The sequence below is a fragment of the Onychomys torridus genome, chromosome 18, assembly GCF_903995425.1.
Source record: "Onychomys torridus chromosome 18, mOncTor1.1, whole genome shotgun sequence".
Taxonomy (NCBI): domain Eukaryota; kingdom Metazoa; phylum Chordata; class Mammalia; order Rodentia; family Cricetidae; genus Onychomys; species Onychomys torridus.
The window spans coordinates 56,304,176-56,318,568 of record NC_050460.1 but is presented as its reverse complement, the minus strand read 5'-3'; the positions used below and the strand labels follow the sequence as shown (position 1 = coordinate 56,318,568).

At 47.1% G+C, this 14,393-nt stretch overlaps 1 protein-coding gene across 1 annotated transcript in view; it reads left to right on the top strand.

Annotated features, from left to right (window-relative positions):
* Rsph14 (radial spoke head 14 homolog) overlaps nucleotides 1-1,462 on the top strand; it is an 81,182-nt gene extending 79,720 nt beyond the window's left edge. The window contains exon 8 of the mRNA XM_036167989.1: nucleotides 1,178-1,462. Coding sequence (XP_036023882.1) covers nucleotides 1,178-1,419 — 242 coding nt within the window. The 3' untranslated portion in view covers nucleotides 1,420-1,462. The remainder of the gene's footprint in view (nucleotides 1-1,177) is intronic.
* The last annotated feature ends 12,931 nt before the right edge of the window (nucleotides 1,463-14,393 follow it).

The following is a 14,393-nucleotide window of genomic DNA, read 5'->3' as shown; positions in this document are numbered from 1 at the left end:
CTTCTTCCCCTGGAGCCAGAATAACAGGTGCCTGATGTGGGTGCTGGGAACAGAACTCAGGTCCTTTGCAAGAGCAGTACCACACTCTTAGGCCCTGAGCCATCTCTCCTTTTTGTGTTTCTTGGTTATAACTACTTTTGTTAAGCTGTGGTATAGGGCACATACTATAGAAAAATCTTCCCCTGAACCCCTCAGGTCAGGATTCCCAGGCAGCAGACATCAAAGTTAAGCTACCCAACCACTGGCTGAGGGAAGGGACCTGGGGTAGACTCTGCACCTGACAGACCTAGATGTGATGTTCTCCCTTCTTGCTTCTCATAACTTCTGAAAGCCATCTGGCCTTCCTGACTACTTCATACCCACCCACTCCAGACCTGTGCATGATGCTCTCTTTATGTTTCCTGACGACTCTGCAGTCTTGGATTTATAATCAACAAGGGACCCCAATTGAGACACACAAGTTACTGAGACAACTCTGACTGCATGGGGAGCAGGGCACCCTATTACCTTCACATGGAGGGGGTACCTCAGCCCAAGCTTATGTGGGAAGACTTGGAAGGCCAGGGACCCATTAGGCCTTAGCCAATGGCTAGAGACACCGAGGCCAACAGGGATATGCCACCCTTTCCCAGCTAGGTCTCTGAGTCCCTATCCTAAGTTGGGCCCTGAGCTGGACAATGGAGCAAAGAGGTCTTAGCCTTGGGTATCTACAGTTGTCAGAAGAGGCAGAATGATGGAAGATGTGGTGAAGCCAGCATTCAGGGGTGGGGCATAGAGCAGGTGCCCAGCCTCCTCTGAGAGCAGCTGGAGGGCCCCACCACTAAGCTGCACCTTGGCACCTACCGTGGTGTTTGTTTTGTGCCAGGCGCAGAACCATGGCTCAAGAGATGCCTGCCACATAAACATGTGATTGATTTTTTTTTCCTAAAAAAACCCCCAAAAACCAATTGTGCAGGTTGTCTTATGAAGGCTGATTGCAAGAGAGGGGTAGGGGGACATAGCGAGGCTGGTTAGGGAACTGAACATGCAGAGGAAGAAACAGATGGCCCAGGTTGGACCCAGCGGAGCAGTGCAGCAAAGAGTGGCGTTGCTCTGTAGACATCCCAGGTAGCAGGACATCGGGGAGACAGCCCCTTCGGTGCAGATGATTGGTAAACCCAGGGTCTGTGGCCCACAGGGAAATATGCGGCCCTGGATGTGGATGCCATCGGTCCGCTCCTGGAGTTGCTCTGTTCCACAACCTCGAACAAGGTGTGTCTGAATGTCATCAAATCCCTCACCATGCTGGCTGAGGCCCCTGAGGGCCGCAGGCTACTGCAGTCCCACCTGCCTACCCTCCGTGTCTTCCTGCAGCACAAAAATGAAGCCGTACAGCGGGCAGTCCAAATAGCCATCAAAGTGATTGAGTGGAGGCCATAACTTCCTTTCGGGCCAGACCCGAGAGGCTGTCTGTAGGCCTGAATAAAATGAATGGAATCACCTATGCCAGATTTCCAATGTCACTTCATGTTCCGAGAGCAACGTCACAGCTCTCTCTCTCTCTCTCTCTCTCTCTCTCTCTCTCTCTCTCTCCTGCCAAAGAAGAAACACTAGACCCCAAAGGACCTGGTTCTGGGAAGCACAGGTCTGTCCCATGGTGTGCGGTGGGAGGAGGTAGCTCCGACACAAATATTTTCTGCTTGGATCCAAAGTCCACAGAGAAAGCAGATAGCAGAACTGAGCCCTCCAGGGACAGGGGTGGGGGGCGGGGAGTTGGACTGAGGGTCGGACCAGGCACCAGCCAAGCGTAATACCTTTGACTGATTAGGACCTTGGGGTACAGCTGAGCATGGTTTTGCTGAGTGCTTCCACTATGCTTTTCCCTATAGAGAGACTAAGGTACCCCATTAATCTACGCTCATCTAGTCCTGCCTGAATGGTCAGGTTATGGGTGTCCTGGTTTACAAGGCAACTAGTGTGCCCAGCATCAGTTGGAGGAGCCACAGAAATAGAGCAGGACTTCAAGGCTGAACCTCTGGTCTGGGACTAAGCTGGACCCTTCTCTCTCCCCAAGAGCCTGTTCAAACTCATTCCTCACCGGTGAGAAGTGATGTTTGAGAGGACTGCTCAGAGTAAATATTATCAAAATCAGAACCCCAAGAACCTGAGTAAGACTTTTCCCACTGTCCTTTCAAGGAGGCTCAGGGACCCTCCTGGTTATCAAGAGAAACACAGAGAAGTGTGTGTCCTGGAATTAAAGGATCAGCTCAAGTTGGCCCTCTTGTACCAAAGGGGACTGGCTACTGGATTCAAGTGGCATTTCAGGTGCGATCCTATTTTCAAAAACAGACCACATGAAAAGAAACCATTCTCCTTCAGCAAAGCAGGGGCCCTAGGACCTCTGTGGTCTCACGTTCTCATTGTGCCTCAATCCACAGCAAGCTGACCCAGCTCCTGCCACGGGGTCCAGCCAAGGTCAGCAACACCCTGCTCCCAGGACCCTGTGCATTCGATGTGGACTCTGGAATCCTCTTTTGTGACTTGGCCCCATGTGTGGGTTTAGATGCAGACCATTTCCCCAACAAAATCCAATCTGTGGCTGTGTGGACCCGTCTCCCAGGTCCCTTTCTAGCTGGGTATGACTTTCTGTTTTCTCAGCCCAAAACAGTGTCTCCATCCCCAGACTGTTGTTTTAAGCGTTGGCCCCTTATGTCCAACAGAAACTCTGCCCTTAAATGTCTCCAGGCAACAATGAACTCCAGTGATTCAGAAGACGTTTCAAAAAAATAGATGAGGAAGGTGCACTTTTTTTTAAACATGATTTTTAAAAATTGATTCTTTGGCATCTTCACATCATGCACCCTGATCCCATCCATTTCCCAGTCTTTCCATGTCCTCCCGCCACCCTTGTGGTCCCCTCCCCCACAAAAAAGAAAAAAAAAAAACATTTTGTTCTTTTGTCTTTCCCGCCCCTCCATCACATATTCATTTGTCGTAGTGGCCTTGGGAGCTACGGCGTGTCCCACAGTCTACCCTTTTGCCCAAACAGCTTTACTTGCAAATGTTCATTGAGATGAGCTGTTGGTCTGGTTCAAGACCTCTGGCTTCTAGGACACCATCAATGCTGGACCTTCCCCCAGACTTCTGCTGTTGCCCCGAGTCATGGAGACCCTGCAACCCTATTTCCACGGGCCTGGTCTCTTCACTCGCTCCAGCAGGTCATCGAGGGGGTACATGTTGGGGTGGGCCAACTCAGAACCCTGGATAGCAGCTAAGTCAGTCAGTTCTGGCCTCTACCAGGACTGTCCATCTCGGGTGAGGGTCGGGACCAGCTCTTCTATGCCTGCACCATTGGGGCCAGTTCTCCTGGGAGGTGGGGCAGTTCTCCCGCTGGCGGGGTGGGGCGTGGGGAGGGGTGGAGCAGTTCTCCAGTGCCCAGGACTGCTCTCCCATGGTGCCTGGTAGTAACATGGGCCACAGACATCAACACAGACCCTGGCTGACGTAGGACCATGGACCTAGACATGGGCCTCAGCAGCAGCACAGGCCCGAACATCACACAGCCCCAGATAGCAGAGCAAGCCCCCCCCCCAGCAGCCCGTTCCTCACTGTGGTCTTCTCTTCAGTTCCTTTTCTCTCCGCAGTGAGCGAACCACTCCGCTTTCCCTTCTCTCCCGTTGCTCCACTGCATCCTGTTCATTGTCTTCCTGCCTGTCTTCCTGCGCACCTGTTGGAAGGAGCATATCCCCCCCCCCCCCCCCCCCCCCCCCCCCCCGAGACAGGGTTTCTCTGTGTCGTTTTGGTGCCTGTCCCGGATCTCGAACTCACAGAGATCCTCCTGCCTCTGCCTCCCGAGTGCTGGGATTACAGGCGTGCGCCGCCGGCACCCGGCAGCAGGAGCATTTTTTTTTTTTAAAACTTCTGGGATGATACTTGCTACCCTAGACCTTACACTACAAAGAAACGCAAGAAAACTATGGACCAATTATGTCTTCTGAATAGAAACATGAAAAAATGCAGCAGTCAGTGAGAAACTAATGTAACAACTTAGTACAATTATTACATATCAGGGCCAACCGTGATTTAAATATCCCAGGAAGGGACATGAAAAACCAGTCAAGGTACAAGAGTCAGAAAGATCACTCCACAAAATCCAATAAACGAAACAAAACCTGTTAGGATTCTTAACTTAGGAATCTTGGGATAGAGGGAAACTTCCTCTATAGAATAAAGAACACTTGCAAAAATTCAACAGCTGGCCTCATATTAATAACTTCTCATTCCTTGAGATAAGGAATAAAACAAGGACCTCTGTTTTTGCCACTTTGGTTCAGTGTTGTCCTGGAGATTCTAGCCAGGGCACACACAGGCAAGAAAAAAAGCGGGGGAGGCAGCCATCCATGTCCTTTTTTTTTTTTTTTAATGAGCAAATGATTTCATCCATCAATTATACCATCACTAAAAGAAAAACACCTTAACTATTAGAACTAACAAGCTCATCATTGTGGTGGCATCAATATACAATTAATTATATTTCTGTAGACTGACTGTGAATAGAAAAATGAAACTAAGAAATTTTTACAGTAGCATCAAGGAATAAAATAAGTTAGAATAAATAGGCACAGGATAGATTATTTATTTATTTATTTTGATGCAAGCTAGTCATTTGGGAAGAGGGATTTCCCAATTGAGAAAATGCCCTAACCAGATTGACCCATGGGAAGGACTCTACTTTTTTTTTTGATTGATTGATGTGGGAGGATCCAGGTACTGGGAGCAATTCCACCCTGAAGCTGGTGGTCGTGGATGACATCAGAAAGCAGGCTAAATAAGCCATAAAAAGTAGACAGTACTCTCCTATGGCCTCTGATTCAGTTCCTGCCTGCAGGTTCCTGCTCTGAGGGCCTGCCATTTGTTCCCCTGGATGGAGATGACAAGCTGCAAACTGAAATAAACCCAAGTTTCCTCCCCAAGCTGCTTTGGTCATGGTGTTTTTTGTTTTTGTTTTTGTTTTTTGTTTATCACAGTAATAGAAACCCTAGGACAAAACCTAATAAAATAAATGCAAGACCTCTGTACTGAAAATTAAGTATAGGTTAAAAGACCTTAAAGACCTAAGTAAAGGGAAAGACATCCATGCTTGTAGAGCAGAGACTTGACGCTGTCTGGCAAGAACACACTCAGGCAGCTCATGCCACATGCTGCAAACGGAGCTCTTGTTCCCAGGGCTGTCCTCTCTCCTCTGCAGCCTGTTCTACTTTTCACCTGTAGTCTCCTGACCGCCACGCCGGACCCTCTGTGACAGTTGAAACTGATTGTCAACAGAAATATCTAGGAGGAATCCTCCAGGCACATCTGTGAAGGACCGTCCAAATTAGGTTAGCCTCTGGGCATGCCTGTGAGGGATTATCTTGAGTGGTTAATTGAGTTGGATAGACCCGTCTTTCAAGTGTTCGATAACATTCCTTGAGCCGGGCTGATGGTAGTCGTTGATCACTCTGCTTCTTGATTGTGGATGCAGTGGGACCAGCTACCACAAGCTGCTTTCACCATGTCTTCCGGACTATACGTGGTCTGTAACCTTGAATTACAAGCCCAATTTCCTCCCCAAGTTGCTTGTATTAGGTATCTTATCCCAGCAACATGGAAGGTAACCAAGACTCCCTCCACTCCAAAGTTCTCCTCTTTGCCTTTGAACCAGTCTCTCAGAGGGTGTTTCTGCCTCTCTTTCATCTCCCCAGCAGCATCAGCAGACAGGCTCTTATCACTTTCCTGTTCTAACTCTAGAGGACTTAGGATTCCAAAGCATACAAGGCCTCTGGTTGGGTTTCAAAATCTCTACTACCCATTGTCTTTGTTTGGGTATTCTCAAAAATGCCTTTCTTTCTGGCCTCAAGTCTTCCATTGTCCCTTCTCTTATCAACGAATTGACTCCTCCTTCCAGGACTCCGGATCTGGGTGGGATACCCGGCTGGGCATCCCTGTGGTGTGCAGGATTCCTAGTGTGCAAACCTGTGGACTTTTGCCTACCTCTGGATGACTAGGCTCCGTTGCCGGCGCCTCATTGTTTCTCTCCTGCGATGTGCGGTTAAGCAGACCCTCTGCAAGATGGTTCTATGTCTTGAAAGTGAAAAGGCACTTACGAAGGACATGCAAAGAACACATGCAATATAAGCCATAGTCACTGTTGTCCTCTCTCTCCGTAGGCTATAAGGTCTCAGAGCAATTCCAACGTGCTCTGTTCAAAGCTATTTCTGTGGGGACACAGCACAGTGGTGGTGATACAGTAACTACCCAGAACTGTCAGCTGGAGAATTAAGGAAGGGATGAGGGACTGGCTCTTTGAGTATGCTTTGATTTTCAGGATTGGGGGGGGGGGACTTTCCCAGGATGCTTTCTTAAGGAATATGTATTTAATTTGGTCTAAAAAGGAAAAAGGAGAGGCTAGTTAGTTCCCGTAGAGACAGACAGCCCAGGAGTGCCTATACCTGATGGCTGGCTTAACATCAGATGGGAGAGCTCTCAAGGAGAGTGTCCTTCTTCCCAACCTTCCAGAAATCGACTATAGGAGATGCCAGTTAGTTGTCAATAGTGGCGCAGGCCAGTTCAACTATAGCCTCAGCCCTTCCTCTGGCCCAGGCAGGAGCTGAAATTTCTACCCAGGTGGCAGCTGTTGCTCCTGGTCCGAATGGTCATCAGCACTGGGCCCACCCAGCACCTGTGAGTTAGGGCCCCTGGCACCTCCACCTGGCAGGGGTGGGGCTGGGCTGACGGCAGACATCTTTGACAGCAGGACCACCTTCATGGATGAGACAATAAAGCAGCAGAGGGTGGGTGTAGGAAAGAAATCCTGGTAGTCTGGTAAACACAAGCAAAAAGTGCCAAACACATCAGAGATAAAAAGCCAAAATTAAATTTAAAGTGAAAGCCGTTGCTTATGAAGTAGAGCCATTTGGAGAAAATGACTCATCTCAGAGAGGAACAGATGTTCTCATTTGCATAGTCTCCTTAATCCTGAATGGACTTTGCTCTGTCCCCCGAGCATGCATAGTCCTCAGCTGGAGGCACTTGCAGGACACCGAGGGAGTGTTTTCATTAGCACGGTCCTTGGTCCCATATTGTTGGATGTCCTCGGAGGAAACGTCACATCACCATCACAATGAGGGGGTCTAGGAAAGGAAGCAGTCTTTCCTGTCCCCCAGCTCCTCACTCCAGCTAGGCTGTGTTCGGCACAGTAGACATCTCCAACAACCAACCGTGAACACCAACAGGAGGATCCTTCCGGCCATGACCGCTCTCCAATGTGTCACCCCCTCTGTATCTTTCATGTCCTTGCTCACCTCTAGCTTTTCTGACTGCCTCTACTGGGGACCCCTGGACCCCTCAACATGCCACAGCGCTTTGTATTCTCCTTAGTCACTCCCATCCCCTCAGTGACCAGCTGTTGCTGAAACTCCTTCCCGGGGGAGATGATCAACACCACCTACCTCTTCAAAGGGTCCACTGACAAACCCAGGCACAGATCCACCGAAGTTCACTGTTGGGGGGGGGGGAACCCATGAGTTCACTGGGCTCCCTGACAGGGCAGAGCTGAGGGCTGTATTTCCAGGGATATGGGTATTTGCCTTAGGGTTTCTATTGCTGTGCTAAAACACTATGACCAAAAGCAACTTACAGCTTGTGGTTCAGGAAGTCGGGGCAGGAACTCCATGCAGGTACCCGTACGAAGGTAGGAGCTGAAGCAGAGGCCATGGATGAGTGCTGCTTACTGGATATAGCTTGCTCAGCCTGCTTTCTTATTCCATTCGGGACCACCTGCCCAGGGGTGGCATTGCCCCCAGTGAGCTGGGACCACCCCGATCAATCATTAATTAAGAAAATGCCCCACGGATTTGCCCAGAGGTCCCTTGAGTGAGGGGAATTTTCTCAATTGAGGTTCCCTCTTCCCAAATGACTCTGGCTCATGTCTTTGAAAAAAAAAAAAAAAAAAAAAAAAAACACTGCCCAGCACAGTGTCCTTCCCTCCAACAGGCTGTACCTATGAAGTCTTTGCCCATCAGACAGAAGAGCTCCTCCATAGGTGAATAGATAGAACACCCCACGCCTCCCCTGGCTTATGTACTCTAGCCTTCTCCGAGGGCCACATACAGTGAAGGCAGAACTGTATACAACAGGTGGTAGAGAGCCGTTGAACACTCAGGTGAGGGTCCTGTGAGACAGTCAGGAAGCCCAGCCGGGACAAGCCCTTTGCAAGGGGCACAGAGCTGAACCCCCTAAGACAGTGATTGCTTGGCTGGGAGGATGGCCGCCTACAACAATGTGGGGTCTCTCATTGGTTTCCTGACTGCCCAGTGCTTCAGCATCCCAGCTCTAAAACTCGGCTGGTGTTAATACCTATTCTATATCATTTTGGCAATGCCTGGCACACTGTGGGCACAAAGAGGTCCAGTTTTATCCACTTGGAAAAGAAGAGCTGATAGTGGAGGATGCTGGGTCTTTTGTCCCCAGGACAGGTGGCTCTCACTCCCCAGAAATCCACAGGACATTCCTACCAGGTGATATCTTGGAGGTCTTGAATAGGTGACACAGGCCTCCTTAGACCTAGAATTTAGAGAGGAAGGAACCTATCTAAGTCAGGGTTACTATTTCCTGTGAAGAGAGAGACACCATGGTCCAAAGCAAGTTGGGAGGGAAAGGGTTCATTTGCTTGCACTTCACATCATGGGTCCGTCTTTGAAGGACGGGCACTCACAAAGGGCAGGAACCTGGAGGCAGGAGCTGACTCAGAGACCATGGAGGGGCGCTGCTTACTGGCTTGCTCCTCAGGGCTTGCTCAGCCCACTTTCTTACAGAACCCAGAACCACTAGCTCCGGGGGGAGGGGGGGGGTGGGGGGGTGACACCGCCCACAGTGGGCTGGGCCCTCCCCCCATCAATCACTCATTAAGAAAATGTCCTGCGGGCTTGCCGACAGCCCAGTTCTTCAGAGGTATTTTCTCAATTATGGCTCCTTCCTCTCCGATGACTCTAGCTTGTGTCAAGCTGACATAAAACTAACCAGCACAGGACCTCAGAACTCCACCTCTCCTACAGTGCCTTTCCTTCTCCTTCGTTCTCTCCTTCAGATTCATAGCCTCTCCCCAGCTATGCCCCAGGATCAAGGGTAATCTCATTATAGCCTTTATCCAGTGTTTGCGTCAGGGCTGGGGAGAGGCTCAGGTCACTCTATTGCCTGACTCCCACAACCTCCCATGTTCCTGACCTGCTAAGACAGGTTCTTGGGCCCTCTGGATGCCCCATGCCTCAGCTTCTCTCAGAGACACGTGGTTACTTTTTGTTTGGATTGAAAGTTAGTTCTTGAGACCTGCTTTGATGGTAGCTTCTTAAGTGAGATTGCTCATTCCCCTCTCTCTGCCCACCTGTCCCTGTTCTCTGTTACAGAGGGCCATCTCCCACCTCCTTCTGTGGAGGGTCTGGTTTGGACTCCTGCGTTACCTGCCACCCCCACCACATCCACCCTTTTACACACACACACACACACACACACACACACACACACACACACACACACCTAAACATTAAAAGCTAAGCTTGGAACCTGACAGAGAACATGCAATATTTTGTCCGAGTCTGGGTTATCTAGCTGAATATAATACTTTTCAGATTCATCTATTTTCTTGCAAATTTCATTTTTATTTAGTGTTGAATCAATCCCTTTGTGTATATATACTGAACTTTCATCATTCATTCGTCTGTCTGTCGGTGGACATCTAGGCTGATTTCATCTCTTTGCTATTATGATTAAGGCATCGATAAATGAGAAATGCAAGTATTTTTAGGTAGGATATAGAGCCCTTTGGGTATATTTTCAGGAGTTGGTATGGTTGGATTATATGAGAGTTTCATTTTTAATATAAAACATTTATTTACAGGGTTGGTGATTTAGCTCGGTGGTAGAAAGTTCCTGGGTTTGGTCCTCAACTCAAAACAAAACACCACATTTATTTACAATTATTGTTCTTATTCTTGTGTGCGTATGTGCACACATACAACGGTGTGCACATGGAGGTCAGAGGTCAGCTTTTAGGTGTTTGGCTCCCCCCTTCCACCTTGTCAAGGCAGTTTCAAATTTCGTTGTTTCTGCCAATCTATGTATTCCAGGCTAGCTGGACGGCTTCTGAGCAAATCTGTCTCTGTCCCCTGTCTTGCTATAAGAGTGCTGCAATTACAGGTGCATGCCACTCTACTCCGTTTTTTTGTTTTTTGTTTTTTGTTTTTTGTGGGTACCGGGGATTGAACTTACATCATTGGGCTTGTGTGGCAAGCTCCTTTACCCACTGAGCCAACTCACTGGTTCTAGTTTTTATTTTTGGAGAGACACCTATGCTAATTTCCCAATGGCTGCGCTAGTTTACACCCCAACCAGCCTTGGATGGACGTTCCTCTCTCCTCACATCCTCGACAGTGCTGCTTGTCATCTGGTTTCTGGATAACTGCATTCTGAATGGGTGAGGTGGAATTTCAAAGTAGTTTAATTTGCATTTTCCAGACGGCTAAGCATGTTGAACAGTAAAAAGAAAGTACTAACACATTGTTTTTCTTCTTTTGAGAATGGTCTGTTCATTTTATTAGAGTATTTACTGATTGATACGTTTGATTTTTGCAGTGATTTATATATTTTATAGATTAGCCCCTGTCTTAGGTAGAGCTAGCTGGCAAAGATTTTTTTTCCCCATTCTGTAGGCTATCTGATCGCCATGCTGATAGCATACTTTAATTTCCGGTAGTCTCCTTTGTTGATTCTTAGTCCTATGTCCTGTGTTATTAGAGTCCTTTTCTATATCTATATCCCGAAGTGTAGTCCTACATCCTCATGCAGTTTCAGTCTTTCAGCCTCTAAATTAAAGGTCTTTGGTCCATAAATCTATGTATCTATATATAGATTATAGATAGATATCCAGTTTTACCAGCAGCCTTTGTTGAGTAGATTCTTCTCCAATGCGTGTCAAACATTAAGCAGCCATAGCTATGTGGCTTTATTACTGATTTTTTTTATACTATTTGACTGGTCTACATGTTTATTTTCATGCCAGTTTTGGGCTGTCTTTGTCACTATGGCTCTATAGTATAATTTGAGGTCGAGTATTATGATGCCACCAGGAGTGTTCTTTCTGACTAGGATTGCTTTGGCTGCTTGTGGTCTCTTGTGTTTCCACATGAATTTTTAGTTTAGTTTTTTTTTCAGCTTTATGAAGAACGGCACTGGAATTTTGATGGGATTTGCATTGACTCTGCATAGTACTTTGGTAGCATAGCCATTTTATAATATTAATTTTGTCCACCCAGGAGCATAGAAGACCTTTCTAACATCTAGTATATTTTTTAATTTATATTTCCAGTGTCTTAAAGTTTTCAGCATGGAGGTCTTTTACAGTGTGCAGGCTGCAGGCTAGTTTTTTAATGTCAACTTGACGCAAGATAGAGTCATCAAAGAGGGAGGAACCTCACTTGAGAAATTGCCTCCACAAAGTCAGGCTGTAGGCAAGCCTGTAGGGCATTTTCTTAATTAGTGATTGATGTGGGAGGGCCCAGCCCACTGTGGGTGGTGTCACCCCTGGGCTGGTGGTCTTTAGGTCTACGAGATAGCAGGCTGAACAAGCCATGGGAAACAAGTCAGGAAGCAGCACTCTTCCATGGCCTCTGCATCAGCTCCTGCTTCCAAGTTCCTTACACTCTTTGAGTTCCTACCCCAGCTACCTTTGGTGATAACCATGGTATGGAAGTGAAAAAAAAAAAAAAAAGAAAAAGAAAAAAGAAAAAAAAATCAACCTTTTCCTCCCCAAGTTCATGGTGTTTTGTTACTATAATAGAAACTGTAACTAAGACAGCTAAATTTATTCCTAGGAACATTTATTGTTGTTTGTTTTGTTTTGTTTTGTTTCTTTAAAGATTCATGATTTCTAATTTGTTTTGCAGCAAGTTTATTACTGGCATATATGAAAACTGTTGTTCTTGTATGTTGGCTTTGTCTTCTGTAACTTTACGAAAAAATGTTTATTAGGTCTAGGGGTTTTCTCGTAGGGTCTGTAAGTAGGACCTATAAGGTCTTCTCCATAGAGAATCATGTCAATTGTGAATAGGGATAATTTGACTTTTCCTTCCTTATTTTAGCCCCTTTTATATCGTTCTCTTGTCTTATTGCTTTAGCTAAGACAGGTAATATAATGGGGGAAAAGGAACACCGGAGGTAAGTATTCTAACTGGAGAAAGAGGAGGGAGAATAATAGAGAGGAAGAGGGAAGAAAGAGAAATAAATAACATTCCCGATGTTTGAAAAAGCCATAGGAAAACATTGTTTGATAAGCTTATTTGAAATACATATACAACACATGCATATACACACATATATTATCTATGTTAAATAAACTTATAAAAGAATATATACTAAAATGGAGTTATAGCACATAGGATGAAATTGGTTCTCCCAAGAGCCATAGACTATCCTACTAAAATCCCAGTGCCAGATATGGGAATCTTCCCTTTGAGTTGTTGGCCAGAGAGTTCCAAGGGACTCCTCAAAATATGTAGGCTATTGGGATTGTCCTTAATTGCCTACTAGACCCGTAATGTAAAACTGTATTGCTTGAAAACACCATATACTTAAGACACAGGGCTTGCAACTGACATAGACGCCTCCTCTCTGTGGACTGACCCTCACGGTATCCAAAGTTGCTGTGTAACCTGCCAAGGTGGAAAAGCAATCAGTGGTCCATCCTAGCTAACTCCAAAGCCAAGGAACCACAACAATGACCGACTGGGCAGTCTATCCCAACCATTGAATAGCAGTGCTATTATCTTGGAGATAACCAGCAGCGTTTAGTTAGATGAAACTCTTGCTCAATAGGAGGGAATTCAAGCTTGGTACTGGAATCCTAGCCAACTACCCATGACCGATGAAGTCATAAACCCTAAAGTAGAACTTACTACGGACATTTTCTTAAACAGATATGATTCTAAACTGTTATCCATTCACCCAGATAAACGTAGTTCTCATCCATCATCAAGAAACTTCTTGGAACAGATGAAGGCTACTACTGAAATTCACAACTGGTCCAAATGCAGAGAATAAGTGGGTATGGAGTGCATGGCCCCAGCTGGTACATCTACACAACAGCTTCTACACCCAAGTCTCATGGAATATCACAGAAGGTGAGGCAAAAAAAAAATTTAAGAGCTAGAGGAACAGGATACCTGCTATGAGTTGGTGTCTTCTAGACATGATAGGGAAGCAGTAGACATTACACAAGACCCGTATAATGATGACACCAGTTGTCATGCCAGTGTTGGTGGAGGAAATCTCACATGGCCCCACCCCTAGATGAAGAGCTACAAGCTATCAGTGGCTGCTGAGAGTCGGTCTTCTTCAGGGACATGCCTCTGATAGATACTCCAATCCCAAGTGGTCCAACCTCAACAGATGCACAGAAGAGCAACACTAACTAATGGCTCTGTAGGCTCTCTCTCTCTCTCTCTCTCTGTAATGAAAATAATTATAGAGGATGTAATGAACTTGAGAGGGAGTTGGGGTAGGGACACAGGGGTTTTGAAGAGGGAAGGGTGAGAATGATATAAATACACTATGTATGATACTCTCAAAAATTAAAATTAAAAGAAAAGGAGAAAGGAACTGAATACATTATTTAAAAAGTGTGATAAGCCCTACGGCAGGGTCTGAGCTGATGCCCACGTCCTGTTACCACTGAGAGCCGTGCGGATGACAGGGTCTGGTCAACCACCTGAGATCACCTCACGGTCCAAGGGCCATGCTGCTGTGTGATCTGGGTGGCCTGTGCTGCTGCCTGGGGCCATGGAGATATCTGGGCCTGGGCCACTGTCTAGGGCCATGTTTGGGTCTGTGGCCCTGCAATGGCTAGAGTCTGGGGGATGTTCATGGCTCCCATTACCACTGAGGGTTCTACAGATGCCCAGGGTCTGTGTCTGGTTAGACATCTGGGACCATGTTGATGTCTGAGGGCCATGCTGCCACCAGGGCCATACTGATCTGGGTGGCATGGCATGCGTGAAAGCAGACGTGAAAATATAGCCACCTGGTGGTGCTAGCACACAGCTCATGTAGCCTGCCCATACTGCTACTTAGTGGTTCTGGGAAACAGGCATGCCCCTGACACTAAGCACTAGGACAAGGCATGTGTGGGAACAGGTGTGTGCATGCTACCACAGGAGGCACTGAAACATGGCATGTGTTCGAACAGGCTTACCCTTGCTGCCATGGGATGATCCTGGGACAAGGCACATTGTGAACAGGCATGCCCATGCCAGCACAGGACAGCATTGGGACATGGCACACGTGTGAACAAGCATGCTCACACCACCACATGAGGGTCTATGACAGAG